General features: G+C 44.5%; 4 protein-coding genes across 7 annotated transcripts; 3 read left to right on the forward strand and 1 right to left on the reverse strand.

Annotated features, from left to right (window-relative positions):
* The first annotated feature begins 385 nt into the window (after positions 1-385).
* Positions 386-5157, forward strand: LOC100825462 (inositol 3-kinase). Its single transcript, XM_003559944.4, has 2 exons — positions 386-1655; positions 4594-5157. The coding sequence occupies exons 1-2, from the start codon at positions 690-692 to the stop codon at positions 4816-4818; spliced, it is 1191 nt and encodes a 396-aa protein (XP_003559992.1). The 5' UTR covers positions 386-689; the 3' UTR covers positions 4819-5157.
* Positions 5158-10222: 5065 nt separating this feature from the next.
* LOC100836501 (pentatricopeptide repeat-containing protein At4g31850, chloroplastic) lies at positions 10223-13972 on the forward strand. The gene has a single exon (XM_003559402.4). The coding sequence runs from the start codon at positions 10541-10543 to the stop codon at positions 13847-13849; it is 3309 nt and encodes a 1102-aa protein (XP_003559450.1). The 5' UTR covers positions 10223-10540; the 3' UTR covers positions 13850-13972.
* A 385-nt stretch (positions 13973-14357) lies between these two features.
* LOC100830061 (cyclin-H1-1) lies at positions 14358-18659 on the reverse strand. Of its 3 annotated transcripts, XM_024457136.1 has the most exons (15): positions 18394-18659; positions 18210-18260; positions 18049-18121; positions 17726-17844; positions 17576-17649; positions 17196-17316; positions 17049-17117; positions 16844-16885; positions 16040-16117; positions 15773-15831; positions 15577-15661; positions 15159-15247; positions 15016-15078; positions 14880-14938; positions 14413-14798 (listed from the first exon to the last, which is right to left on the reverse strand). In XM_024457136.1, exons 1-14 carry the CDS (start codon positions 18451-18453, stop codon positions 14935-14937), a joined length of 987 nt encoding a protein of 328 aa, XP_024312904.1. In that variant the 5' UTR covers positions 18454-18659; the 3' UTR covers positions 14413-14798; positions 14880-14934. The 3 variants fall into 3 exon arrangements, with proteins under 3 accessions (XP_024312906.1, XP_024312905.1, XP_024312904.1); XM_024457138.1 differs by lacking the exon at positions 15016-15078 and having other exon boundaries at positions 14358-14798; positions 14880-14997; positions 15085-15247; XM_024457137.1 differs by lacking the exon at positions 15016-15078 and having other exon boundaries at positions 14358-14798; positions 14880-15007; positions 15085-15247.
* A 52-nt stretch (positions 18660-18711) lies between these two features.
* LOC100833747 (magnesium-dependent phosphatase 1) lies at positions 18712-21775 on the forward strand. 2 transcript variants are annotated; one of them, XM_024457139.1, is made up of 4 exons: positions 18712-19027; positions 19136-19307; positions 20687-20803; positions 20916-21280. In XM_024457139.1, the coding sequence occupies exons 1-4, from the start codon at positions 18918-18920 to the stop codon at positions 21003-21005; spliced, it is 489 nt and encodes a 162-aa protein (XP_024312907.1). In that variant the 5' UTR covers positions 18712-18917; the 3' UTR covers positions 21006-21280. The 2 variants fall into 2 exon arrangements, with proteins under 2 accessions (XP_024312907.1, XP_003560011.1); XM_003559963.3 differs by lacking the exon at positions 20916-21280 and adding an exon at positions 21458-21775 and having other exon boundaries at positions 18762-19027.
* The last annotated feature ends 940 nt before the right edge of the window (positions 21776-22715 follow it).

The following is a 22715-nucleotide window of genomic DNA, read 5'->3' on the forward strand; positions in this document are numbered from 1 at the left end:
AGTGTTGACATCTTCAAATGTAGGTGAAAAATATTTGTGACTTTACTTGGACACCTAGATATTTCCGCTCTAGAACGTCAATGTGAGTGAGGAGCACTGGTACGACGTAGGTTGCACGGGTGACTTCCACCTCGCGAAGTCGCGAGCCTAGCCACGCCAAAGCCTCCAAGGCTCCAACGCTCTACTGCCTCTTTTGCCGGTGCTTCCTCGAGGCGACGACGCATTCTCATGCCAGCCTCTGCGTCGCCACTAACTACGATAGTATGATTCCGACGCGCGACCCCGCTTGGCGTCCACTGCGGGCGTTGCAAGTCGCAAGGTGAAGTAGCCTAAAAATCGGGACAATGCGTTAAAATTCCTCATGTCAGTGTGACGGATTGAAATTGAGTTTTGCTACAGCAGTTGACGAGGATCTTGTCGAGGCCGGGCCGAGACCCTGCAACCTTCCGTCTAGCGGAGTCAGCGGCCGCCGCCGCGCCAGCTCACACGTGCGCCGCCACCACGTGTATACCTGCCCCGAGCACCGCCACGGCATCTGTAAAGCCCCCTTGTCGCCTCCCGGAATCACGCACCACCCGCGCGCATTTATTCCCCTCCGCTCCCGACCTTCCCCCGCGTCATGCCGTCGCGCCCCTCCTCTCCCTCTCCCCCTCCCCCACGCACGCCACTTCTCCCGCACCTCCCCCACCATGGCGCCGTCTCCTGCTGCCGTAGCCGCCGCGATGCCGCCCGCGGCGGACCCCGAAAGGGAGGAGGAGGCGGAGCAGCAGCAGACGAAGTGGGGCGCCGCGCTTGAGGGTCTCGTGGTGGGGAGCTACTGCCACGACGTGCTCCTCCGGGGCGGCCGCGTCGTGGGAGAGACGCTCGGCGGGGCGGCGGCCTTCGTCTCCAACGTGCTCGACGCCGCGTCGCCCCCGGAGGCTTCCTTCGCCGTCGTATCCAAGGTCGGGCCCGACTTCGCCTACGCTTCCGCGCCGGCGCCCGCGCGGCACCCGTCGCTGCTCTGCCCCGCGCCGACCACCTCCTTCCATGCCCGCTTCTCCGACGCCGTCGCGTCACCGGCCGCGCACGCGCCCGACCGGCAGCTCAGGCGTGTCCACGCCTGCGACCCGATCTACCCCGACGATCTCCCTGAACGCCGTTTCGCCTACGGCCTCGCTGTCGGCGTCGCCGGGGAGGTGCTGCCGGAGACGCTCGAGCGCATGATCCGGCTTTGCCGCGCGGTGCTCGTGGACGCGCAGGCGCTGATCCGGGCCTTCGACGCCGACGGCGGCGGCGGCGGCGCTGCCGTTCGCCACATGGCGCTGGAGGGCACGCCGTATGCTCGGCTTCTGCAGCGAGTAGCGTTCCTCAAGGCGTCGTCGGAGGAGGCGCCGTACGTAGGGGTGGAGACGGCGAGGCGGCGCTGCTGCGTGATCGTGACAGAGGGGAGGGACGGGTGTCGGCTGTACTGGGAAGGTGGGGAGGCACGCGTGGCTCCCTTCCCCGCCGTCCAGGTGGACCCCACCGGCGCCGGAGACAGCTACCTCGCGGGTTTCGCCGTTGGGCTGCTTTGGGGCCTGTCAGCTACAGACGCCGCGCTGCTTGGCAACTTCTTCGGCGCAGCTGCTGTCTCCCAAGTTGGCGTGCCCACCTTCCATCCCAAGATGTTGCAGGTTTGCACTCACGGAACTAGTTTATCAGTTCTCAGTTTAGAATAATCGATCTGTTGATTAGGGAAGTTCTCTTCTTCTGATTAGAGAAGGCAAAATGACAGCTTCCGCAACTAACAAGGCACCACATACAAGTGCCTGAATGTATACATGCATTTTCATCAATAGCACTAGGATGTGGAGCAGTAGTTGGTTGTTATGAAGCCTGCAAAATTTGAGACGCCTGATCATCGTGGTATAAACGATCTGGTTCAAACCTAAACTGGATCTGAGAAAAATTGTACATCGTTGTAACTTTGTAAGAGCTCAACCCATATAGGGCAGTTGTTGCACTGAAGAAGAGCTGACTGAATGCATCCATCGGAGACAAGACTGCAAGGGGACATAAAAAATTCAAAGGAATGGTGCTCTAATAAATAACACTCAAATCACTGAAGTCGATTCTAGTTGTCTGAAGAAAAGGGAAATTGATTCTATACCATTATGATATTGCCTTTTCCCCATTAGCTCACCTTTTTACATTTTAACACCTTTTCCCTCATGCGAAATGACCAAAATGCGATCTAGGTCAAATTGGAGTGTTGGACACCTGCTGTTGAGCCGGGTGGTCCATATTGTTCCCGGAAAGGTGATTACATCCATGGTGTTAAATTGCGAAATGACCAAAAAGTTCAAAGGCTTTTTATGTATACACCCATGTGATCATACAGTCATACTCAATCCCTTGTATGCTCTACTCTCGCAGCATATTTTGATGATGATGATTGTCTGCATATTTGTTATCCACAATCTCTTGCTGCAAAAGAAGCCTTGGAGCTTTGCAGCATGGAGAAACAACTGACAAATTCACATGTACAATGGGAAAGTAAATCTCCAGCTAGCTAATGATAGTTTACTAGCTCTGAAGCATATGTCTTCCCGAACCATGTTAAGCAAAGAACCAGCTAATGAGTTGGCAATGCTTCTACCATTTTCTCTTTCCGACCCGCTTAGGTCAAATTAAAACCATGCTGAACAATCACACAAATAATATAAGGTGCGGGGGAACTGCACGGGTGTTGGCCAAGCAGGGGAAGGCATGGGCTCATGGAAAAGGAAGGAGAGCGGCAGGAAGGATCCAGCATCAGCGCAGGCGCTGCGGTAGGGTGGATGCATGGGCGCGCCACCATCCCTGGGAGGAGATGGGAGACAGGGGTAATTTCGGAATTTCAATATCATTCTCTCAAAGATGTTCTCGCTTCTGGCCTAAATATATTGTGCCCAGCTCTGTATAAGCACCACAAGGTAAAGAAAGAAACAAGACAATTGACATATTTAGCCATGACATTCTACAAACTCCTCCATTTCCAAGGCACACATGAATACCAATGCTTTATTTGTACAAAGAGATCGTTATCCAAAAGGAATCACTGTTGGTTAGTTATTAGGAGTGGATTGTGGAAGTACTGCAATATGGCTCATGGTGAACATTTTACATGGGGGAAATGGGTTTTAATAGTCCCCAAAAAGGGAAATAATGGGAGAGTGTCATATTACAGAGGCTAGCTACATACTCGTACTTCACTACAGATAAAGAAATTTAGCAAGTTGAGAAAGATACGTGGGAGTTGCGGAGTTGTGGATAAATCGCGTCTCACCAACTCCAGCATACGAGTAAAGATAAAAATAAAGATGAATAAAACAATCCAGTGGCTGAATTGAGTAAATGATGTTTTGTGGAATTTTCAGGGAATGAACTGTTAACAAGGTAAATATGTTCAATCCTACAAAAATCTCAGACCTTAGTTATCTACTGCTTGGCTTATGATCCTATCTCTTTTTCTTCATGAATGTTCAATTCGTGCAGTTCAGCATGATTTTTGCCTTTTGTATTATGTTAACAGTGGCAGAGTGCCAATACCGCTTTCCTAATGGTACCTTATAATTGTGATCTACATAGCGAAACTTTCCCTCAAGGTTGTGAATCCTGAGCGATACTTCTTTTCTAATATTGCACGAACTTGCTAAAACTTAGTACACTACAAGTTGACCAAGCAATACTTGGTATCAGTTTGTACTTCACACTTTCACAGTCGATGTGTCTGGTGTTAGGTGTTGTGACGGGGAGCAACTAGTATAAATTCTGCCCTTTACGTGGATAGGTGCATAACTATGTGACGTGTCCAAAAAATCATGAACATATCTGATCTTTGACAACATGGACACGAGAATTTCGAATCCAAATTCAATTTTTATATCGAAATAAGACAAACTCTGATCATCTGAGTATTAGGATTTGAAATTAGATACTATTAATAGCTGAATTTGTACTTTTGTTTCTTGATGCGCAGATTTGAATTAGATTACTATTAATTGATGAACATTGTGCCTATGTTGTGTATTTATTTATTTTTACGATTTTTAGTGGACATTTTGGATGCTCATCTGGGTAGAGTGCATTGATTGCACCTAAAGGACAGATTCCATACTAGGTGTTCCTCCCAATAGGCATATACTGGAGAATGGTGTGCTGGGTGGCAGGACAGCAGTTATGTACTTATATAGTGTATAGTTACTCTTTAAAATAAAGTTTAACCATTTAAGGAATATATGATATATCCGAGTGAGATAATATTTGGTCTGGCAGTAAAAGCCTTATCTGGGGTTCATCCAAAATAAAACTGTTGTCGTCATCTAGGGGTCTCCAAAAAACAGTTTCAAGTGTTCAACTCAAACCATGGAAACCAGCAACCAGTTGGAGTAGTTCATTTTCCTTCATTGATTCCAACTATAGCAGTAAAGTTAGTGCCAAAACTTGAGCAACATTTTTGACAGGTTGAGTTCAAACCTATATTATGAGAAGGGTCATATGACTCAATATTGTCCGCGATTTGACTTAGGTTTGATGATTTCCGATTCAGTTATTCAAACCTTGACATTCATTTGTTTCCATTGGTTGCAGGCTGTCAAACAAATACTCGAGGATAAGGCAATACAACGGTCTAATCCATGTATAAACGGTGCTACGTTTACCTTCCAGAGATCAAATATGCATGACGAGTTGCACGCCTCTCTGGCAGGAGCGGCGAGGCTTATGTGCGAGCTGCAAACTGATCCGGCAACTGACAACAACGGTGCTGATATTTGCTCGGCACAGGTGCCGACTTCACCGTCAAGTGCATGCTGACCTGAAGTTCACGGGGAAATAATGTGAATCGGCCGTTCCAGATTTCACATTGAGATCTGTATAGCCAACTCGCGGAAAAGCTTGTTTTATACATAGCATGTTGTGTATCATGCTCGGGTTATTGTAGTACTGGAGGCAAAATGGGGAATGTATGTGATCGAGCTGAGCTAAATCACTTGTGTGTGTCCTGCTGCTCTCTGCTCGATAGATTTTAGGCTCTCGTTATTGTCACTTGCCAGGCAATTTTCCGTTCGTCCTCAGGAAAAGCGAAAGGCAACTTTCCAAGGATTTTTCAGGAGACGAACTACATCCTGGAATACCAACGGCTTGTTACCGCTAGCTTCCTAGCTGTTCTTTTCAAATGAATTTTGGGGTATTGTATATCTAAATAAAATTTCACCCATCCCCGTCGATCCACACCGGGTTGGTCATAACCGAATTAACCGAATTAGCCCATAGACGTCCCATCGATTTGGTCTGAGGTGGAACCGTGTCAAGCTGTGGAAAAAATGGATGGCGGTTGCCGGTTGAAACGAGAAGGAGAAGATAGGCTGGGGGCCACGCTGGGTTGCTGATCTTGCATGGTATGGATGTTCACTATTGAAGTACAAGTCGATTGTCTAACCCTTTGCTGATCTTGCATGAATGTTCACTATTGAAGTACAAGTCGATTGTTCAACCATTTTCTTAAGATCGGTCGTTTGGTTGTGTTGGCTAGCACATAAAAAATTTCATGGTATCAGAGCCAAGAGGTCTTGAGTTCGAGACCCGGCTGGCACGAATAAATTGCAGACCATTTTCGGTCCACGTTTAGACCTGAGGGAGCCACACGTGAGGAGAAGTGAGTGTTGAAGTATAAGTGGATTGTCCAGCCCTTTTCATGAGATCGCATGAAGCTCTCACGTTTAGACCTGAGGGAGCCACACGTGAGGAGAAGTGAGTGTTGAAGTATAAGTGGATTGTCCAGTCCTTTTCATGAGATCGCATGAAGCTCTTCCTCACGAAGCATCTAGAAAACAGTGAGCTTAATTATCTTTTGTAAAACTCGTGTGCAGGCCAAAATGGTTGATCGGCTCAGTTCATTAGTTAACGACCACGAACTGAAACGAGTCGCGCTCGTTAAGCTCACGGGCAACAAGCTTTTCTGGTGGCAATTTTCATAGGACATTAACCAGCTCAAACAGTCAATCCCGCTCCCTTGCTCGCCGTCCAGAAATTTATATAATCCCTCCGTCCAACAAAAAATGTCTCAAATTTGTCAAAATTTGAATGTTTCTACACATGACTTAGTGTATAGATGCATTCAAATTTAATCAAAGTTGAGACATCCTTTATTGAACGGAGGAAGTATCAATTTAATTACTTTGTTATTCTTGTTTGTCATTTCCTAATTCGTTATCCATGGCTTGAACTTGAGCGTGATTTTCTCACCCAATTCTTTAAAAATGACATGACGTACCGTATATATTGAGAATGTACTCATGTATCCATATTGACCGAAAATAGTGGGTGGTGGCTTGTGTTACTTTATGTGAATTCATCTCTCGGTCGTCATGGGATTTGGCCGCATAGATCTTGTTTTGTTTTCTTGTGAGTAAAATTCACAAAGCGACTCATGTTGTGTTAGGTGTTAGGGTCATGTGGGACCACAAATAAAACGATTCAATTCACCTTCTCTGACATATCTAAATATCTAATTTTATAAAATTTGACATCGATTCTCACAACCTGAGGCCACCAATTTGTGTACCCGTCCCAAAAAATAATAATACTTATTTCACTTGCATAGGAGAAATTTACACTTTCTTTGCACGGGTACACTGATGGATGAGTTTAGGCTGTTCAAATCGCTATCATATCTACTAAACCGAGATATTTGGGCTATGTGAACTATTTTAGCACAAAACATGTGGCGAAGCTCGCTTTATCTTAGTCAAATAAAACCCTAATTTAGTCTTTTTCTGGAATCTGGACAGCCTTGTTATCTTTGAGCCATCAAGGAGAAGGGAAAAAATCCTCCTTTTTTCTTGAGGACGTGAAAAAAGAAATCTTCCGTTGTGTGGCTTCCCGGTAAGGCTTCTTGTTATCTTCCCAACGAAGAACACATTGCCCCCATCTGAAAGATCATTTCGATCCCTAATGAGTTTTGGTGTTAATGACAACTTAATAGTTGGATTAACCGTATGCTAAGTGTTTTCAGAAATTATATAGAATCAAGCAATGCGGTTCGTTGCCCTCAAAGGAAAGAAGCGTAGAGAGATTTACGGCTTTTTGTTTATATTGAGTCGTAGGAAAATCCGTACTATAAAGAGGGAGTCCACTTGGGAAGGCTTGGGCGAATCAATTTCACGTACACACGACCACCAAATTGCACCCACCAGATAGTCTCAATCCCACCCATGAAGAATTGCTAAAACCTATCATTTAACCAAAGGGATTCTGCCCGTGCTCTTTCTAGGGCGGCAGTACCGCCCTGCCCAGGCCGGTAGTACCGCCCCGGTACCGCACCAGTGCTTTGTGGTAGCAAAATGCTACTGACATATAGCGGCACTGGCACGGTACCGATGCTGCACTACCACTCGCGGTAGTACCGCTTGAGCAAACGGTAGTACCGCTCCGTGCAGAAACAGCACATAACGGGCAGAAATTGGGAACTCCGATAAAAGGGTTCTTCGTCCCCAACGGTTCTTATCCCCATTTCTGCAAGCGTTCTTCACCTCCAAAGTTTCAAATCTCGAGATCTCTCTCCCTAGTGCTTCCCTCTAGCTAATACTTTGAGAAAGGGTTGAGAAGAGCTCGATCTAGGGTTTCACCAAATCAAAAGTTGATTCCCCTCGTTTTCCTTGGTGGATTTTGTTACTCTTGGGATTTTGGGATCCCTAGCCGGAAGGTGTCTCTTCAAGCACTCTAATCTTGTGAGGAGGTGTTTGAGGATTTGGGAAGGAGCATCCAATTGAGTTGTGGATTTGTGCCCTTCTCCTTGTTTGTAAAGGTTTGGCATTCGTCTTCAAAAAAGCCATTAGTGGAACTCACTTCGCCTTTGTGTTGTTGTGAGAGCTCATCCCACCTTTGTGGTGTGGTGAATTGGAGAATAGAGTGAGCGTTCGTGGCGTCTCTCCCTTTGTGGGAGAGCACTCCTCCAAACGGAGACGTACACCGATCCCAATAGGTGGAACTCCGGTGAAATCTTCGTCTTCCCGTGTGGTATCATATTTGCCCCTTTTACTTACTTGTTTTACTTCATTGTCAATAATTTGCTTCGCCTAGTGCTTCGGCTATTGCACTTCATACTAGGGTTACATTCACCTTAGAGAATTTAGAAAGCCCTAGGATTAAGTGTTTGTATCTTTCAAGAAAAGGAAAAGTTAAAAATTTGTTAGTCTCCTATTCACCCCCCCTCTAGACACCTAGAGCCCGAAAGTCCAGGAGTTCTGCTGGGCTGTTGGTTGCTCCGCCCAAGAGGCGGCCACCCAGCCGCACCTGCTCCAACAAGTTGACACCACCTTGCGACGAACAGGAGGGCCGGTCCAGCGCGGAGAACGTCGTCCATATGCTCAGGTCGACCGCTGACGACCCGGCGGAAACTCTCCAGCTGTTCAAGTCTGTCGCGCAGCAGCCCAGGATCATTTATACCACGGAGTCGTGCAACTACATACTCGAGCTGATGCGCGCCCACGACCGGGTCAGAGACATTGCCTAGGTGTTCGACCTAATGCAGAGGCAGATAGTCAAGGTTAATGTGGGTACCTTCTTGACCATTTTGGGGGCGCTCGGCATGGAAGGGGGCCTCTGGAGCGTGCCGGTGGCCTTGCCGATGATGAAATACGTTGGCGTTGTAATGCGTACACCTACAATGGCCTGATATATTTTCTCGTCAAGTCTGGGTATGATAGGGAGGCGATGGAGGTGTACAAGGTGATGGCGGCAGATGGTATCGTGCCGAGTGTGAGGATGTACTCTGTGCTGATGTTCGCATTTGGGAAAAGGAGGGACATTGAGACGGTGGTTGGGTCGTTGAGAGATATGGGGATCATGGCGTGAAGCCAAATGTGTATAATTACACCATCTGTATCCGGGTTCTTGGACAAGCTAGAATATTTGAGGAGGCATATAAAATTCTTCAGAAAATGGAGGATGAGGGCTGCAAATATTGTTAGTATATAAATATTGTGCGTTAGTACAAATTAAAATTACGTATTTCAAGAATTATTTTAATGCTTATGCATTACATGACTTGTTTAAATGTTTGTGTTAAATATTAATTGTATCATATTATATGTAAAATCAACCATAAATGAAAGATAACGATATAAATATATACAACATAGATTATATGGCAATTACTATAATTTGCAAACAGTCTTCGATGGAGTGAACAAACGGCCAACAACTCAATTTTTTATATCTTTTTGCTTCCAAAGATATCTCCATACTCACCGACCTAAAAATATTATTTAGATATTTGGCACAATAAACAACACCATTCTCCATATTTCGAGAGATATGCTATCTTATCAACAAGAAATATAGAAGGTGAAACATGATCTGTCAAAATTAGAAGTTTCTAGAAAGAAAAATACACCACCTGAGCATGATTATTCATATCTATTGCCATTAAGTACGATGATTTTCATATCAACTTTCATACAGTAAAAAATACGGGTAAAGAAAAGACAGTTAAGACAACATCGAGCAATCATACACGGACATTAACGGTAGATAGCCAAAAGAACTAAGAGGGCGAGAGGTTGCATCTCCCGGAGAGTCGGTCTTTCCAAGCCATGTCATCATCAGCTGTGTGAAGGCACATTGGAGCGCCACGCGCACCGCCTCACACGAGACCCGTCATCGCCGTTGAAGACTGGCCGTCGAAGTAGACGACAATTGACTCGTCGTTGCTGCCTCCTGCGACGCCATTCTCAGACCCCCTCCAAATGCATCTTGACAAGTCATCGTCATTGGCGCCTCTAATGATCCAAAGTTAAAATTGGTTGACAATGTGCAGATTTATTTTATAAAGACGTAGATACAAATATAAAAGGACCAAACAAATGTATATCTAACAACTGCTCCCTCGGTTCCAATCTTTATTTAGTTAATAGCCGCGTCAATCTTTATCAAACAAATGGCGTATTTATTAATTTGTCTTAGAATGAATAGCCAATAATTCGGCGCAACAATTGTGGCACCTAACGAGAGTTTGTCATTCTTTCATCCACGTATTCTTAAACAATTTCACTAATCGCAGTTTAAGATGTTATTTGTGCGTTTTGTAAGATTGTGGACTAAACTGTTAATTTGCTTTGAAAGTGTTGTATTTTTATTTTTTTGAAAACTTAAGTGTTGTATTTTACTCGATTGTAAAACTACCTTCGTTTTATTTTCCGCACCCCTCCGGCCCTCCGTACTTGGCCTCCCTCTGCCCCATCTCGCTCGCTTCCGACTTCCCGAGTGACCCAGACCCCTCGCTCCGTGGATAGTCCCGCCACCCATCCCGCTGCCGAGCGCCCCAGCCCCCGCTCGTCTTCCTCCTCGCGCGAGCGCCTCCACCGCAGGTTGATCTCCCCTTTGATTCTCTCGTTCCCGTCCGTTTCTCCTCCCATCACCCCACGAACGGATTCCGCCGTTTAGCTCCCCGTTTCATAATCTTCCCCAATTCGTAACTGACGCAAAATTCAATACCTTACCCTACTGGGTCCTCCGCCCGTGGCGGGCGGGCATCATGGAGCTGTGCTGCTCCGGAGTCTTAGGCAGCGGCGGCATCGGCGCCAAGACACCTATAGCCTCGGGAGTCTTAAGCAGCGGCGGCACCGGCGTCAGGACACCTGTAGCCCGAAAGCACAGGAGTTCCGCTGGGCTGTTGGTTGCTCCGCCCAAGAGGCGGCCAACCAGCCGCCGCGCCGGCTCCAACAAGCTGGCGCCGCCCTGTGACGAACGGGAGGGCCGGCCCGGCGCACAGAACGTTGTCCATATGCTTAGGTCGGCTGCCGCCGATCCGGCGGAAGCTCTCCAGCTGTTCAAGTCCGTCGCGCAGCAGCCCAGAATCGTCCACACCACGGAGTCGTGCAACTATATGCTCGAGTTGATGCGCGCCCATGGCCGGGTCAGGGACATGGCCCAGGTGTTCGACCTAATGCAGAGGCAGATAGTCAAAGCTAATGTGGGTACCTTCTTGACCATTTTTAGGTCACTCGGCATGGAAGGGGGCCTCCGGAGTGCGCCGGTGGCCTTGCCGATGATGAAAGAGGCTGGCATTGTCTTGAATTCGTACACCTACAATGGCCTGATATATTTCCTCGTCAAGTCTGGGTATGATAGGGAGGCGATGGAGGTGTACAAGGTGATGGCCACAGATGGTATCGTGCCAAGTGTGAGGACATACTCTGTGCTGATGTTGGCGTTTGGGAAGAGGGACGTTGAGACGGTTGTTTGGTTGTTGAGAGAGATGGAGGATCATGGCGTGAAGCCAAATGTGTATAGCTACACCATCTGTATCCGGGTTCTTGGACAAGCTGGAAGATTTGAGGAGGCGTATAAAATTCTTCAGAAAATGGAGGATGAGGGCTGCAAACCGGATGTTGTCACCAATACTGTGCTTATACAGATTCTCTGTGATGCCGGTCGAGTTAGTGATGCCAAGGATGTATTTTGGAAGATGAAAGCAAGTGATCAAAAACCTGATCGGGTGACATACATTACTCTCTTAGACAAGTGTGGTGACAACGGTGACTCACGGTCAGTAATTGAAATATGGAATGCCATGAAAGCTGATGGGTATAATGACAATGTCGTTGCTTATACTGCAGTTGTGGATGCATTGTGCCAAGTTGGGAGGGTCGATGAAGCTTCAGATGTTTTTGATCAGATGAAACAAAAGGGTATAGAACCTCAGCAGTATTCATACAATTCCTTGATATCTGGGTTTCTGAAAGCTGATAGGCTTAACCATGCTCTGGAGCTGTTCAACCATATGAATATTCATGGTCCTACTCCAAATGGCTACACATATGTCCTTTTCATAAATTACTATGGAAAATCTGGTGAATCTCTGAAAGCAATTAAAAGGTATGAGCTTATGAAGAGCAAAGGGATTGTTCCAGATGTCGTTGCTGGTAATGCTGTTTTGTATAGTCTTGCTAAGTCTGGTAGGCTTGGAATGGCAAAAAGGGTCTTCCATGAATTAAAATCTATAGGTGTATGTCCAGATAATATCACCTACACTATGATGATCAAGTGTTGCAGCAAGGCGTCAAATGCTGATGAGGCCATGAAGGTCTTCTCTGAAATGATTGAAACTAGATGTGTTCCTGATGTTCTGGCAGTTAATTCTTTGATTGATACGCTCTACAAGGCAGGCAGGGGTAATGAAGCTTGGAAAATCTTCCATGAACTGAAAGAGATGAATCTTGATCCCACTGATTGTACTTACAACACACTTTTGGCAGGATTAGGAAGGGAAGGTAAAGTCAAGGAGGTAATGCATTTACTTGAAGAAATGAACTCTAATAGCTATCCACCTAATTTAATAACGTACAATACAGTTCTAGATTGTCTCTGCAAAAATGGGGAGGTGAACTATGCACTGGGCATGTTATACAATATGACAATGAAAGGTTGCATGCCTGACCTTTCATCTTACAACACTGCTCTGCATGGCCTCGTTAAAGAGGATAGATTGACTGAAGCATTCAGGATCTTTTGTCAGATGAAAAAGGTCCTTGCTCCAGATTATACAACACTATGCACTATCCTCCCGAGTTTTGTGAAAAACGGATTAATGAATGAAGCTCTGCATACTCTTAAAGAATATATTCTTCAGCCTGGTTCTAAAGCGGATAGATCTTCTTTCCATTCACTGATGGAAGGGATACTGAAGAGGGCTGGAATGGAAAAGTCAATTGAGTTTGCCGAAAATATAGCATTGAGTCGTATTCTCCTGGATGATTTCTTTCTGAGCCCATTAATTAGACATCTCTGTAAGAGCAAGAAAGCTCTTGAGGCACATGAACTCGTCAAAAAGTTTGAGAGTCTGGGAGTTTCACTAAAAACTGGGTCATATAATGCTCTGATTTGTGGTCTTGTAGATGAAAACCTGATTGATGTTGCTGAAGGCTTGTTCTCTGAAATGAAGAGGCTTGGTTGTGACCCTGATGAGTTCACTTACAATTTGATTCTCGATGCCATGGGGAAGTCAATGCGGATTGAGGATATGTTAAAAGTCCAAAAAGAGATGCATTGCAAGGGATACGAATCAACTTACGTTACCTATAACACAATTATTTCAGGTCTCGTAAAATCAAAAATGTTGTACGAGGCTATGGACTTGTACTACAAGCTGATGAGCGAAGGCTTCTCTCCCACCCCATGTACATACGGTCCTCTTCTTGATGGACTGTTAAAAGATGGAAAGATTGAAGATGCAGAAGATCTTTTTGATGAGATGCTGGATTATGGATGCAAACCTAATCGCGCCATCTACAATATTCTGCTAAATGGATATCGATTAGCTGGTAACACAGAAAAAGTGTGCGAGCTCTTCCAGAATATGGTTGACCAAGGAATAAACCCAGATATAAAATCATACACAGTTCTTATCGGCGCCCTCTGCACAGCTGGGCGATTAAATGATAGTTTGTCTTATTTTAGGCAACTGACAGAACTGGGACTTGAGCCTGATCTCATCACTTATAATCTGCTCATTCATGGCCTTGGCAGATCTGGAAGATTAGAAGAAGCAGTCTCCCTCTTCAATGACATGGAGAAGAGTGGAATCGCCCCGAACCTGTACACGTACAATTCGCTAATTCTCTACCTAGGAAAAGAAGGGAAGGCTGCTGAAGCTGGCAAGATGTATGAAGAACTGCTGAAAAATGGTTGGAAACCTAATGTTTTCACATACAATGCCCTTATTGGGGGGTACAGTGTTTCTGGCAGTACTGATAATGCCTTTGCTTCCTATGGTCAGATGATTGTTGGAGGCTGCCCACCTAATTCTAGCACTTACATGCAACTTCCAAATCAGTTGTTGTAACCAACTAATTATTGTATGGAAACTGTTTTTGTATAGTTATGTTTATAATGAGAAGGTGATCAACTGTAGATAGTAACTAATAGCGACATGTCTGAGTTTTCCTATGGATCATATTCTACACAATGTTCCATCCTTTTTGGCAGAAATCTATGCAATAGGGCAATTTACTGGAATCGTCTTTGCCCGCTGTTTGTTAGGCATGGATTTTTTTTCCAGTAATTGTCCGTTCATTTGCCTTCGATCTCCAAGGATGACGCTGGTTCTTGCTGATGGTTGCATTGGGGTTGTGCCCACGTTGATAGATTTCAGTTCTACAAGAGCCTGGCAACTCCGTACAAGATCGTACGTGGGGCTCAGCTAGTTTGTCTGGATTGGCCACAAAGTTCATTCAAGTGGCATGTGATTATCTTGAACGGGACTAAACATGTCCCAAGGGTATAACTAGCAGCTGTCACAAAAGAAAAAGGGGTAAAACCAGCAGATATGCTTCAGGAACACATTCAGAAAAGAAAGCAAAATAAATGTAATCTTGAACGGGATTCAAGGTCTGCACATCAATAGCAAGAATTGCAAACGAGAAACACCAAGCGATGATTAATCAACACTAGTATCTTGGCTGACACCCAACCAATATTGTATCATTCCCGTATAGCAGCATTTCCGATGTTTTGCATCGCTCGCCTTGTGCCAAGAAAATTAAGTTACTCTAACAAGATTTAAGTTACAAATTAGTGCCTTGCCTGCAGTTATCCTCTATAAAGATTATAGGTTACAAAAAGTAAGATCGTTGGCAGTGGTCGTGCAAGGGCCAACAAGGTTGCAATGAGGCGCCCATCTGTAAATTGTTTGTCCACAGCCAATAACTGTCTAAGCTGGTGAAGAGATCAGCTCAACATATCACTGATGTCGACTGGGCAAGTTGGAACCAAAATTGGATCAGCTCAAGAGCCTGAGCAGACGAAAAGTTATGCATGTCAACTTGGTGCCATGATAAGGATAAAAACACTTGGAGCATGGTACAAGTCCTTACCACCACATCTTTAGAGCTGGTTCCTATATAACATCGCTGCCCAACCGTATGACTTCTAGCTGTTTTGGTGGGGAAGCATTACACAACAATTTAGAGACCAAGAAGTGGAAAGAACATGGTCAAACGATGTACTTACAGCTGGGCATCACTAGCGGCCCTTTTCGATTTGTGCTTTGACTTCTTTTCTTTCTTCTTGTGCCTGTAGAAATTTCCAAACAACAAACATGAGTGCAACCGGTAAAAATCATGGAGGACATAGAGGCTTGTGAGAAAGCCTACTCGTCATGAGAGCTTGGATCCAGACAATGCTTCAGCTTGCGATCAGCATGCCTCATGTCTTTAAGAGTAGGTATTTGAAGCTGGTCAACCTGCAGAAATATGCAAATCAGCTAGAGGATGCCAAAGGTACTGATCAAGCGATTTATACATCAGATCCATCAATTTGACAGCATCAGTAGTTCCACAACGCGGCTAACCCTCTTGTTTATAAATCCAAACCTAAAGGACACTCCTTAATTATCATCCATCTAAGACTGAACACACATTTGTTCAATCAAGCAACTTGCTATCTACTCATTTTTAGGTAACACAGTTGCAATGAAACACATGGTTAAGGTCTCTTGGTGGAAATATATATGATCAATTGATTATTATGTTAAAAAATTGTATCTGTACAAAACCAGGCAATAGTCCATACCAAGTAATTAATTGCATTGATTGTCTGAACAAATTGTTCTACTGGACAATTAGATTTTTGCCTTGAGAAAACACTTCCCAAGTATCTGTGAACAATCAATGAATCAGGGTGAGTAAATGGAAAAGTAAAATAATACATCATGAAGCACACCTGGCATATTTTTTCTCATAATAAACACAGTTCAAAAGTTTACAACCTTTCAAAATTGAGGACCTGGTGCATATCATTGGACTTGGACAGAGCAGCCAAAGCCAACTGTAAAAATTGGAAGAAAATATCTAATGAGATCACATAAGGGATCAGCTGAAACTCAGAGGTTTGAATAAGCTAAGCTTGACAATATTTATCATACAGGATTAAGCTTTCTTAATCAGATGTACATTTAACCAAGACACTTACGAAAATGGCAGTGCTGTATTAGATTAACTGAAGATTAAACATATGTTTTAAAGTTTAAGAATACCTGTCCAGGAGAATAGAGAAGGGGTGCATCAGTCAACATCATTTTGTCAACATGAGAATTCGCAGTTTGGTGCAACTCCTACAATACAAGCATCCGAGGCATAAGCAGGATAGGCATTTTGTTCTTACATCATAATACTTTTGTTTCTTTCTGTGCAAAATATGAAAAGGTAGAGCATTTTTTACATCTATAAGCGAAATTTCACATTCTGACTATTTCTCATTCAATGATGGTTGAGCTACTGTTTGAGCAAGTCACACAATGAAATTAAAAAAATAGTTTTGCCTTATGTGCTTATTTGATGTGTCTTAATATCTATTAGAGAGGTCATTAAAGTTAATGGTCAGAACAGGCCTTAGTGTGCATAGTTCTGTGCCCTTTGGTTGGTGCAGCTCAATTTTTACAGCTAAGATTGATCCGTTATTCCATCGATGTATGTACAACCACCAGGAAATCAAAAGACTGTAGCCAAACTCATTCTTTCTGAGACAAACCTCAGAAATTAAATGCTATGATTTTGGTAGTAGCAATTAGTAAAACCTCTAGCATTCTCAGTCTTGAGCAATTAACCAAGCTAGACCTGTCTTATGAACTCACATTATTTCTCCATCATCAAGTTTACGTAAAATGTGTGACCCCCATTTGTAAGATACTAGAATAAAATGACCGTTAGGAACGCTATGTAAAGTATAGCAAAAAATTTACCTACTTAGTCAGAAAAAAGGGTAATACAGTAAATACAGTAAATATTATATTACTGGGATATTTGAACTATATTGCAAAGGGATGAAAGAAATGTATGACCTTTAATCGTTGGTGTGCACCATTGCCTGCCTTGCAGAAACCCTTTGTAAAAAAGGAATAGCATTAGCATAGGATCCATAGGATAGGCTAAATTATGATGGAACTTGCAATACTGAATTCAAGGATATGTTTCACTGTTGAAACAAGGCAATAGCAAGCTCAACTTCCTATTTTACAGTATGAAACAAATATACAAAAAACTTACATCCATGTCGTCAATAAATCCTTCGATAGGACGATAAGGAGCATAAACGATCAGATCAAAATCCAAAGACTGGAAGAAAGCAAGAAACTCATTGTCATATTCTGGTTGCTTGAGACAATTAAAAACTGGAATGTGGAGATGTCATACTTTAAGAACGATCATCTCATTATTTAGAATAATCTGGTGATCCTGCTGAATTCCTTTACCAAGTTCCTCAGCAGAAACATGATTTTCTTCCACTTTGCAAGAAGAATACACACAAGTTAACCTGTCAAATGTAATCGATTAAATTGGTCAATGGAAAAATAGTAACTAAATCTGGAAAGACCTTGATCGCATTGGAATATAGGACACTATCAACAGCCTTACTTTTCATTTTCAATTACACATACATCATCTCTTTTCACAACAGTATGAATCATTTCATACGTTTGACAAGTTCTCTAGTTATGCTAACGGTAGAGAGGAAAGTAAATCTTTGGTTTGTGTTCCAAACCAGAGAACCATATTATGTCAGTGTTGCTTACATAATATGCTTTGGGTGATGCTCCATTACAGACCACTGTAGATAGAATCTCTTGAAATATATTATTGCTGTAGCCTGCCAAGGAACGAGTGACCGTGAGTGCATAATCACTAAGCTAGCAAAAATACTATCTAGGAAGAGGAGTGATTACCTGAATTTTGTGAGGGAACTTGAATGCTGCACACACTTCTTGAATCTTTTGCTCGTAAAATACCCGCATTAATTGTTCCTCTTCACATGATAGAGGCTTCACACTCGAGCTCCCGACAACTGAGCTCAAAACTATGGTTTAGCACTAATGCAAGTTCTCATACGAACTCCATAAGGAACACACAGCATTAGCCAACAACAAAAATGAGAGTGACTAAGAGAGACCAAAACTTTGAGGTGAAATTAACCCATAGATATTCTTTTGATGCTCATAGCTACTGTCAAAACATATAGGCAAAGCAGAAACCGACAAAAGGCATGTACCATGATCAGGAGCAGGTTCAGGGTATGATATCGACCCATCGACAGGGTCCACCTTCAACCGTGTCGTTCCATACTTCACAAAGAAACCAAAACGAAAACTGAGCATCCATTATCTAAGCTTGACAAGTGAATGAATGTATCGACTACCAGGAGAACCCAACCTGCGCGAGGGTCTCGGCAGAACGCTGGTTGGCCGCTGCCCACTTATCCATCTGCAAAGCAGAGAGGACCACCGGTATCACAAACCGCGGCATACATTGCCAGAGTATGCTAATAGGCTAGACGGTCCGAGTCCAGAGCAACCCTGAGCACAGTACAGAAAAATAATGGATCGGGAAGGGTCACCAAGTCGTGCGGCTGGAAGATCCACCGCTCCCGGTGCGTGGAGGTCTGGAAATCCGACATCTTCGCGCTCCTTTATCCGCTCTACCGAGCCGAATCGAGGTTCCCCCAATGAACAGCGGGCTGATGATCGAAGTGTGCGGGGGCGGGACGCAGCCGAGGAGGAGCGCTGCGACGGGCGGGCGCGGCGGTGGTACCGGCGCCCGCGTCGGCGTCGCAGAGAAGGAAGGGGTTTTGGGTGGCGCCGGCTGGGGAACAGAACACCACGAGACTCTGTCCTATGGGGCGACTCAGAGAGAGGAAGACGAAGAGATCGGCCCGCTAAGACTACAAGTGGCCCGGCCCAGTAGACTGCTGGGCCTGGTTGTCTGATCTTTTTCACCATCCACGCGTTTTGACGGCGAAAGACCCGTATCTGCTTTTACCTGCTGGAATCTAACTCCGTTGAACCGAGCGACCAATCCGGCCTGACCAACCGGCGAGAGACCGCAGGAGCAGGCGAGCAGCATCAGCCAGGAGAGGGCGGGATGGGCGACGAGCGCGTGAAGGCGGAGGCGCTGCAGATCCTGGGCCTCTTCCAGGTGCTACCCCGCCTCGTCGTCTTCGACCTCGACTACACCCTATGGCCCTTCTACTGGTCCGTGCCGTGCTCGCCCCGCTCCTCAACCTGATTTCCATTCATTCGAGTCTGAGCAGAGATTCGGCCGGTGTTTACCTTGGATTGGCTTCTTCTTGTTTTCGTCAGCGAGTGCCGCTCCAAGAGGGAGTCGCCGAGCCTTTATCGGCACGCCAAGGGCATCGTGTGCGCGCTCAAGGAGAAAGGGGTCGACATGGCGATTGCGTCTCGCTCGCCCACTCCGGACATAGCCACGGCCTTCATTGGCAAGCTAGAGCTCCAGCCCATGTTCGTCACACAGGTAAACCTCGTCCGGCCATTGATTTTCCGTACAGGCCGCCACAGCCTGCAGTTCGCCTTTCGTTGAACTCTGTATTTGCCTCGATGCGACCGGAATTCAGGCAGCTTCTTGTTAGTAATCAGTGTTGTGATGGTAGAACCTAAGAATGGGTATGTACTACATGCATGCAAAATGTTTGGTTTGATGCACCAAAACTGGTGGAGCACATTTGAAACAGGTATTAATAAGTTTCTTCCTATAATTTGCACAGACATAATAGCAAAAACCATAAGCTGAATGGAAGCAGACTCAAGAATGTGTGAAGAAATTTTTTATATTCCTTCTTAAGTAAACGATGGAATACACATGTGTCCTTGATCGGCTAACATAACATAGATAGTTATTGTGCCGATTGCGCATATCTATGATCTTGTTTGTTAGAAATTGATGGTCTTTCACGGTGCGAACCACTCAACCACTATCGACGACTACAACATCAAAGAATTGCTAGTCGCATGTATGAGGTGTGCAGCGGATCATCCGAGGAATATTGTATAAAGTAGACGCATTTGATGAGGAAGTTTGGCCCCAAGCCTACATCTCCAGGAAGCCCTTGCTCGGGTGCTCCTCCCGCATAATAAATCAACATATATATCCACAGTCTTCCAATGTACCCCGGTCAGACCTCCCTTCAGGAAAGGTCAGACATCTGATAGAGAGGGTTCAGACCACCTCAGAGAGAGGTCAGATGGTCCCTCCTTTGCCAGTGGCGAAATCTGCCGACTTTTAGACCGCCAGCTCCGACCACCGAGGAGGGGCAGTCTGACCTCCCTCGGAGGCAACAAGCAAGTGAGATGGTCCCTGCGCAATACTGATTCCGAATCTCACAATTTTGCCTTGCCTAGGGTGGTTACTCCACGGGGCCTTTATATAACAGGTCCGGCCTGGGTTACAAGTGTTGACTCAAACCCTCTGCTAATAGAAGTCCAACTGTAACCCTATACGCATATTCGACAGTCGACGCAAATAGAACATTGTTCGTTGAGAAAATTGGGGACATGCATTTTACACAAAAATATTTTCTCTTCAATTTGACGGGACGTAGAGACCAAAATCGCTATCTGTTTTACTGTTTATAACAAATGCAAGGCCATGTCAGGCGAATTTTGTTGTGTCTTAACTTTTAGTATGCAGTTGGACAAAAAAGAGCATGCCATGAAATTTCTTATGCTATATTCTGTATGAAAAACATCACTTGCAATGTACTATTTCGGATGCGCAAACATTTGTGACTATACATGGTATGCACCTTAGTATTCAACTCATAGGTCCTACTTAAGCATTTGCAGGTTTCCTAACAAGAATATGACAAATTGCTTACTCTTGATCATTGTATGAAGGAAATATTCTCCAGCTGGACTCACAAGACAGAGCATTTCCAAAAGATCCAGAGAAAAACCGGGGTTCCCTACAAGTCCATGCTCTTCTTTGATGACGAGGACAGAAATATTGAATCGGTAATGGGCTAACTGTTATTGCAGTCACTTTATTCATAACTAAAATCCAAGATGCCAAATATCTTGTATAATTTTTTTCACTATGTGGTTGAGACTTTATTCAACTTGCCAGGCCGGGCTTGTATGGGTGCATATATATCATCAAGCATGTGACCTTGCAATTGCTGTTGCTCTTAGTCCATCGATTAAATATCTGCTATAAGCTTCGGGAGTTTCTCTTACACTATTTGGGGGCTCGGCCTGGCTGAAGCTTCTTTGATAAGCTAGATTACTGCAGTTTCATATTGTAACTTGTAAGCCCCAAGGGCTGCCTTGTACTGTTTTCGAGTTTCTGTTTTATGTGGGGCTTCTAGTGGGAAGTATGCTTCAAAGGAAGTCCCATGATCTGGCTTCAGGTTTACATAAGCATGTAAGCTGAAACTATGCTGTTTTGTCCTTCCAAGGAAAGGCTTTCAGGGAATTCCTTCGTTGAATCTTTCTGGAATCTGGATTAGCCCCGCACCAGTTTTTTGAGACTCCTTGGACTGTCGGTTCGAGCTAATGGTCCTGTTGTTGTGATGACATTGCATTCAGTGATCATGCACATTTGAATGGTTTTTACAAACATTCTTGTTTTTTAGGATCTTAACTAATGTCTTCATCTCTTCTTTTCAGGTATCAAAAATGGGAGTTACAAGTGTTCTGGTGGAAAATGGATTGAATCTTGACATGTTTAAATTGGGCCTCAGTAACTTTGCTAGTAATGTTGCTGCCACTCAAGACAAGTAGAGACATCACACAAAGGAAAAAGTTTATGAATACTCGTGAAACATTGAACTTGTATTTATTGCATAATTGATTGCCCTTGCTCATGAGCAGTATTTGTGTAATGATGACTTCAGAAAGTAGGAAACTGTGGCAATTGTTGTTCAGAAATAGTTTCCAATCCTTGTCAATGGAAAACAATAAAGTTGGAAACCCTTGATTGGTACTGCTGTGATGTTGGCCAACATATGCTGGACGCTCCCATTTCTCCTTTGGATTTAGTTACGCTGTACTTTACACAAACAGCGGTACCTAATTTTCTTTAACGGAAGAACAGTACTTATATTGCAAACGTGTTCGCTCTCTTTTTTTTTAGATGGATAGATGTTCTGCATGCCTGCATGGTTTTCCCTTATAATGCTCCTAACATTTTCCATAGTCGATCTGTAAGTTTGTTTTCCAATGAATTGTCTATTTTACACCAATCAACATGGCAAATGCTGTGCATTTCCAGTCTGATTTATGTGTTTGGGAAGATGAGTTTTTGTTGCACAAAAAAAAATGTTTCCATGATCACACGGAAAAATTGGCATACAAATTTGTGTAAACATATAAAATCATTTACATGATATAATATTCTGTTGCCAGACATCTAAAAATGATACTCCCTCCGTTTCATAATTCTTGTCTCAAATTTGCTCAAATATGAACGTATCTATTCCTAAAAGGTATCTAATTACATGTAATATTTCGACAAGAATTATGGAACTGAGTGAGTACAAATATGCTGCCAAAGTTGGATTCTTATGATTTCAGAATACTCCGATCTTATGATAGAATCAGGCCACAAACGACAGTCTCTTGCATAGAACATTGTACACAAAGAGATGTTCTAAATATATAAGAGCATGTCCAGCAGAGCCCCTAAACAGGATCCCAAACAGGGCTTGAGGAAAGAAAAACCTGGTCCAACAGGTTGGGAGGCCCCCAAATCGGCCCGAGAGCCCGACCCCCTGTCCCCGAGATTCCCCTGATCTTCATGTCTCTCTCCTTCTCCAGCCACCACCTCTCCTTCTCCCGCCACCACCGCCTCTCCCTCACCATGGTCGTCAGCTTCCTCCATCGCAGCGCCTCCCCCTCCCCCTCCCCGTGCCACGCCATGCGCCTC

Source organism: Brachypodium distachyon, chromosome 1 (genome assembly GCF_000005505.3).
Source record: "Brachypodium distachyon strain Bd21 chromosome 1, Brachypodium_distachyon_v3.0, whole genome shotgun sequence".
Classification (NCBI taxonomy): domain Eukaryota; kingdom Viridiplantae; phylum Streptophyta; class Magnoliopsida; order Poales; family Poaceae; genus Brachypodium; species Brachypodium distachyon.

Excerpts from the sequence above, each read along its gene's own strand:
- LOC100836501 (XM_003559402.4), top strand. The coding sequence starts at position 10,541 with ATGGAGCTGTGCTGCTCCGGAGTCTTAGGCAGCGGCGGCATCGGCGCC.
- LOC100833747 (XM_003559963.3), top strand. The coding sequence starts at position 18,918 with ATGGGCGACGAGCGCGTGAAGGCGGAGGCGCTGCAGATCCTGGGCCTC. Across the intron at positions 19,028-19,135 it reads ACCCTATGGCCCTTCTACTG|CGAGTGCCGCTCCAAGAGGG; the intron begins GTCCGTGCCGTG and ends TGTTTTCGTCAG. Across the intron at positions 20,804-21,457 it reads AGGACAGAAATATTGAATCG|GTATCAAAAATGGGAGTTAC; the intron begins GTAATGGGCTAA and ends TCTTCTTTTCAG.
- LOC100830061 (XM_024457136.1), bottom strand. The coding sequence starts at position 18,453 with ATGTCGGATTTCCAGACCTCCACGCACCGGGAGCGGTGGATCTTCCAG. Across the intron at positions 18,261-18,393 it reads TCTTCCAGCCGCACGACTTG|ATGGATAAGTGGGCAGCGGC; the intron begins GTGACCCTTCCC and ends TCTGCTTTGCAG. Across the intron at positions 18,122-18,209 it reads CTGCCGAGACCCTCGCGCAG|TATGGAACGACACGGTTGAA; the intron begins GTTGGGTTCTCC and ends TTCTTTGTGAAG.
- LOC100825462 (XM_003559944.4), top strand. The coding sequence starts at position 690 with ATGGCGCCGTCTCCTGCTGCCGTAGCCGCCGCGATGCCGCCCGCGGCG. Across the intron at positions 1,656-4,593 it reads TCCATCCCAAGATGTTGCAG|GCTGTCAAACAAATACTCGA; the intron begins GTTTGCACTCAC and ends CATTGGTTGCAG.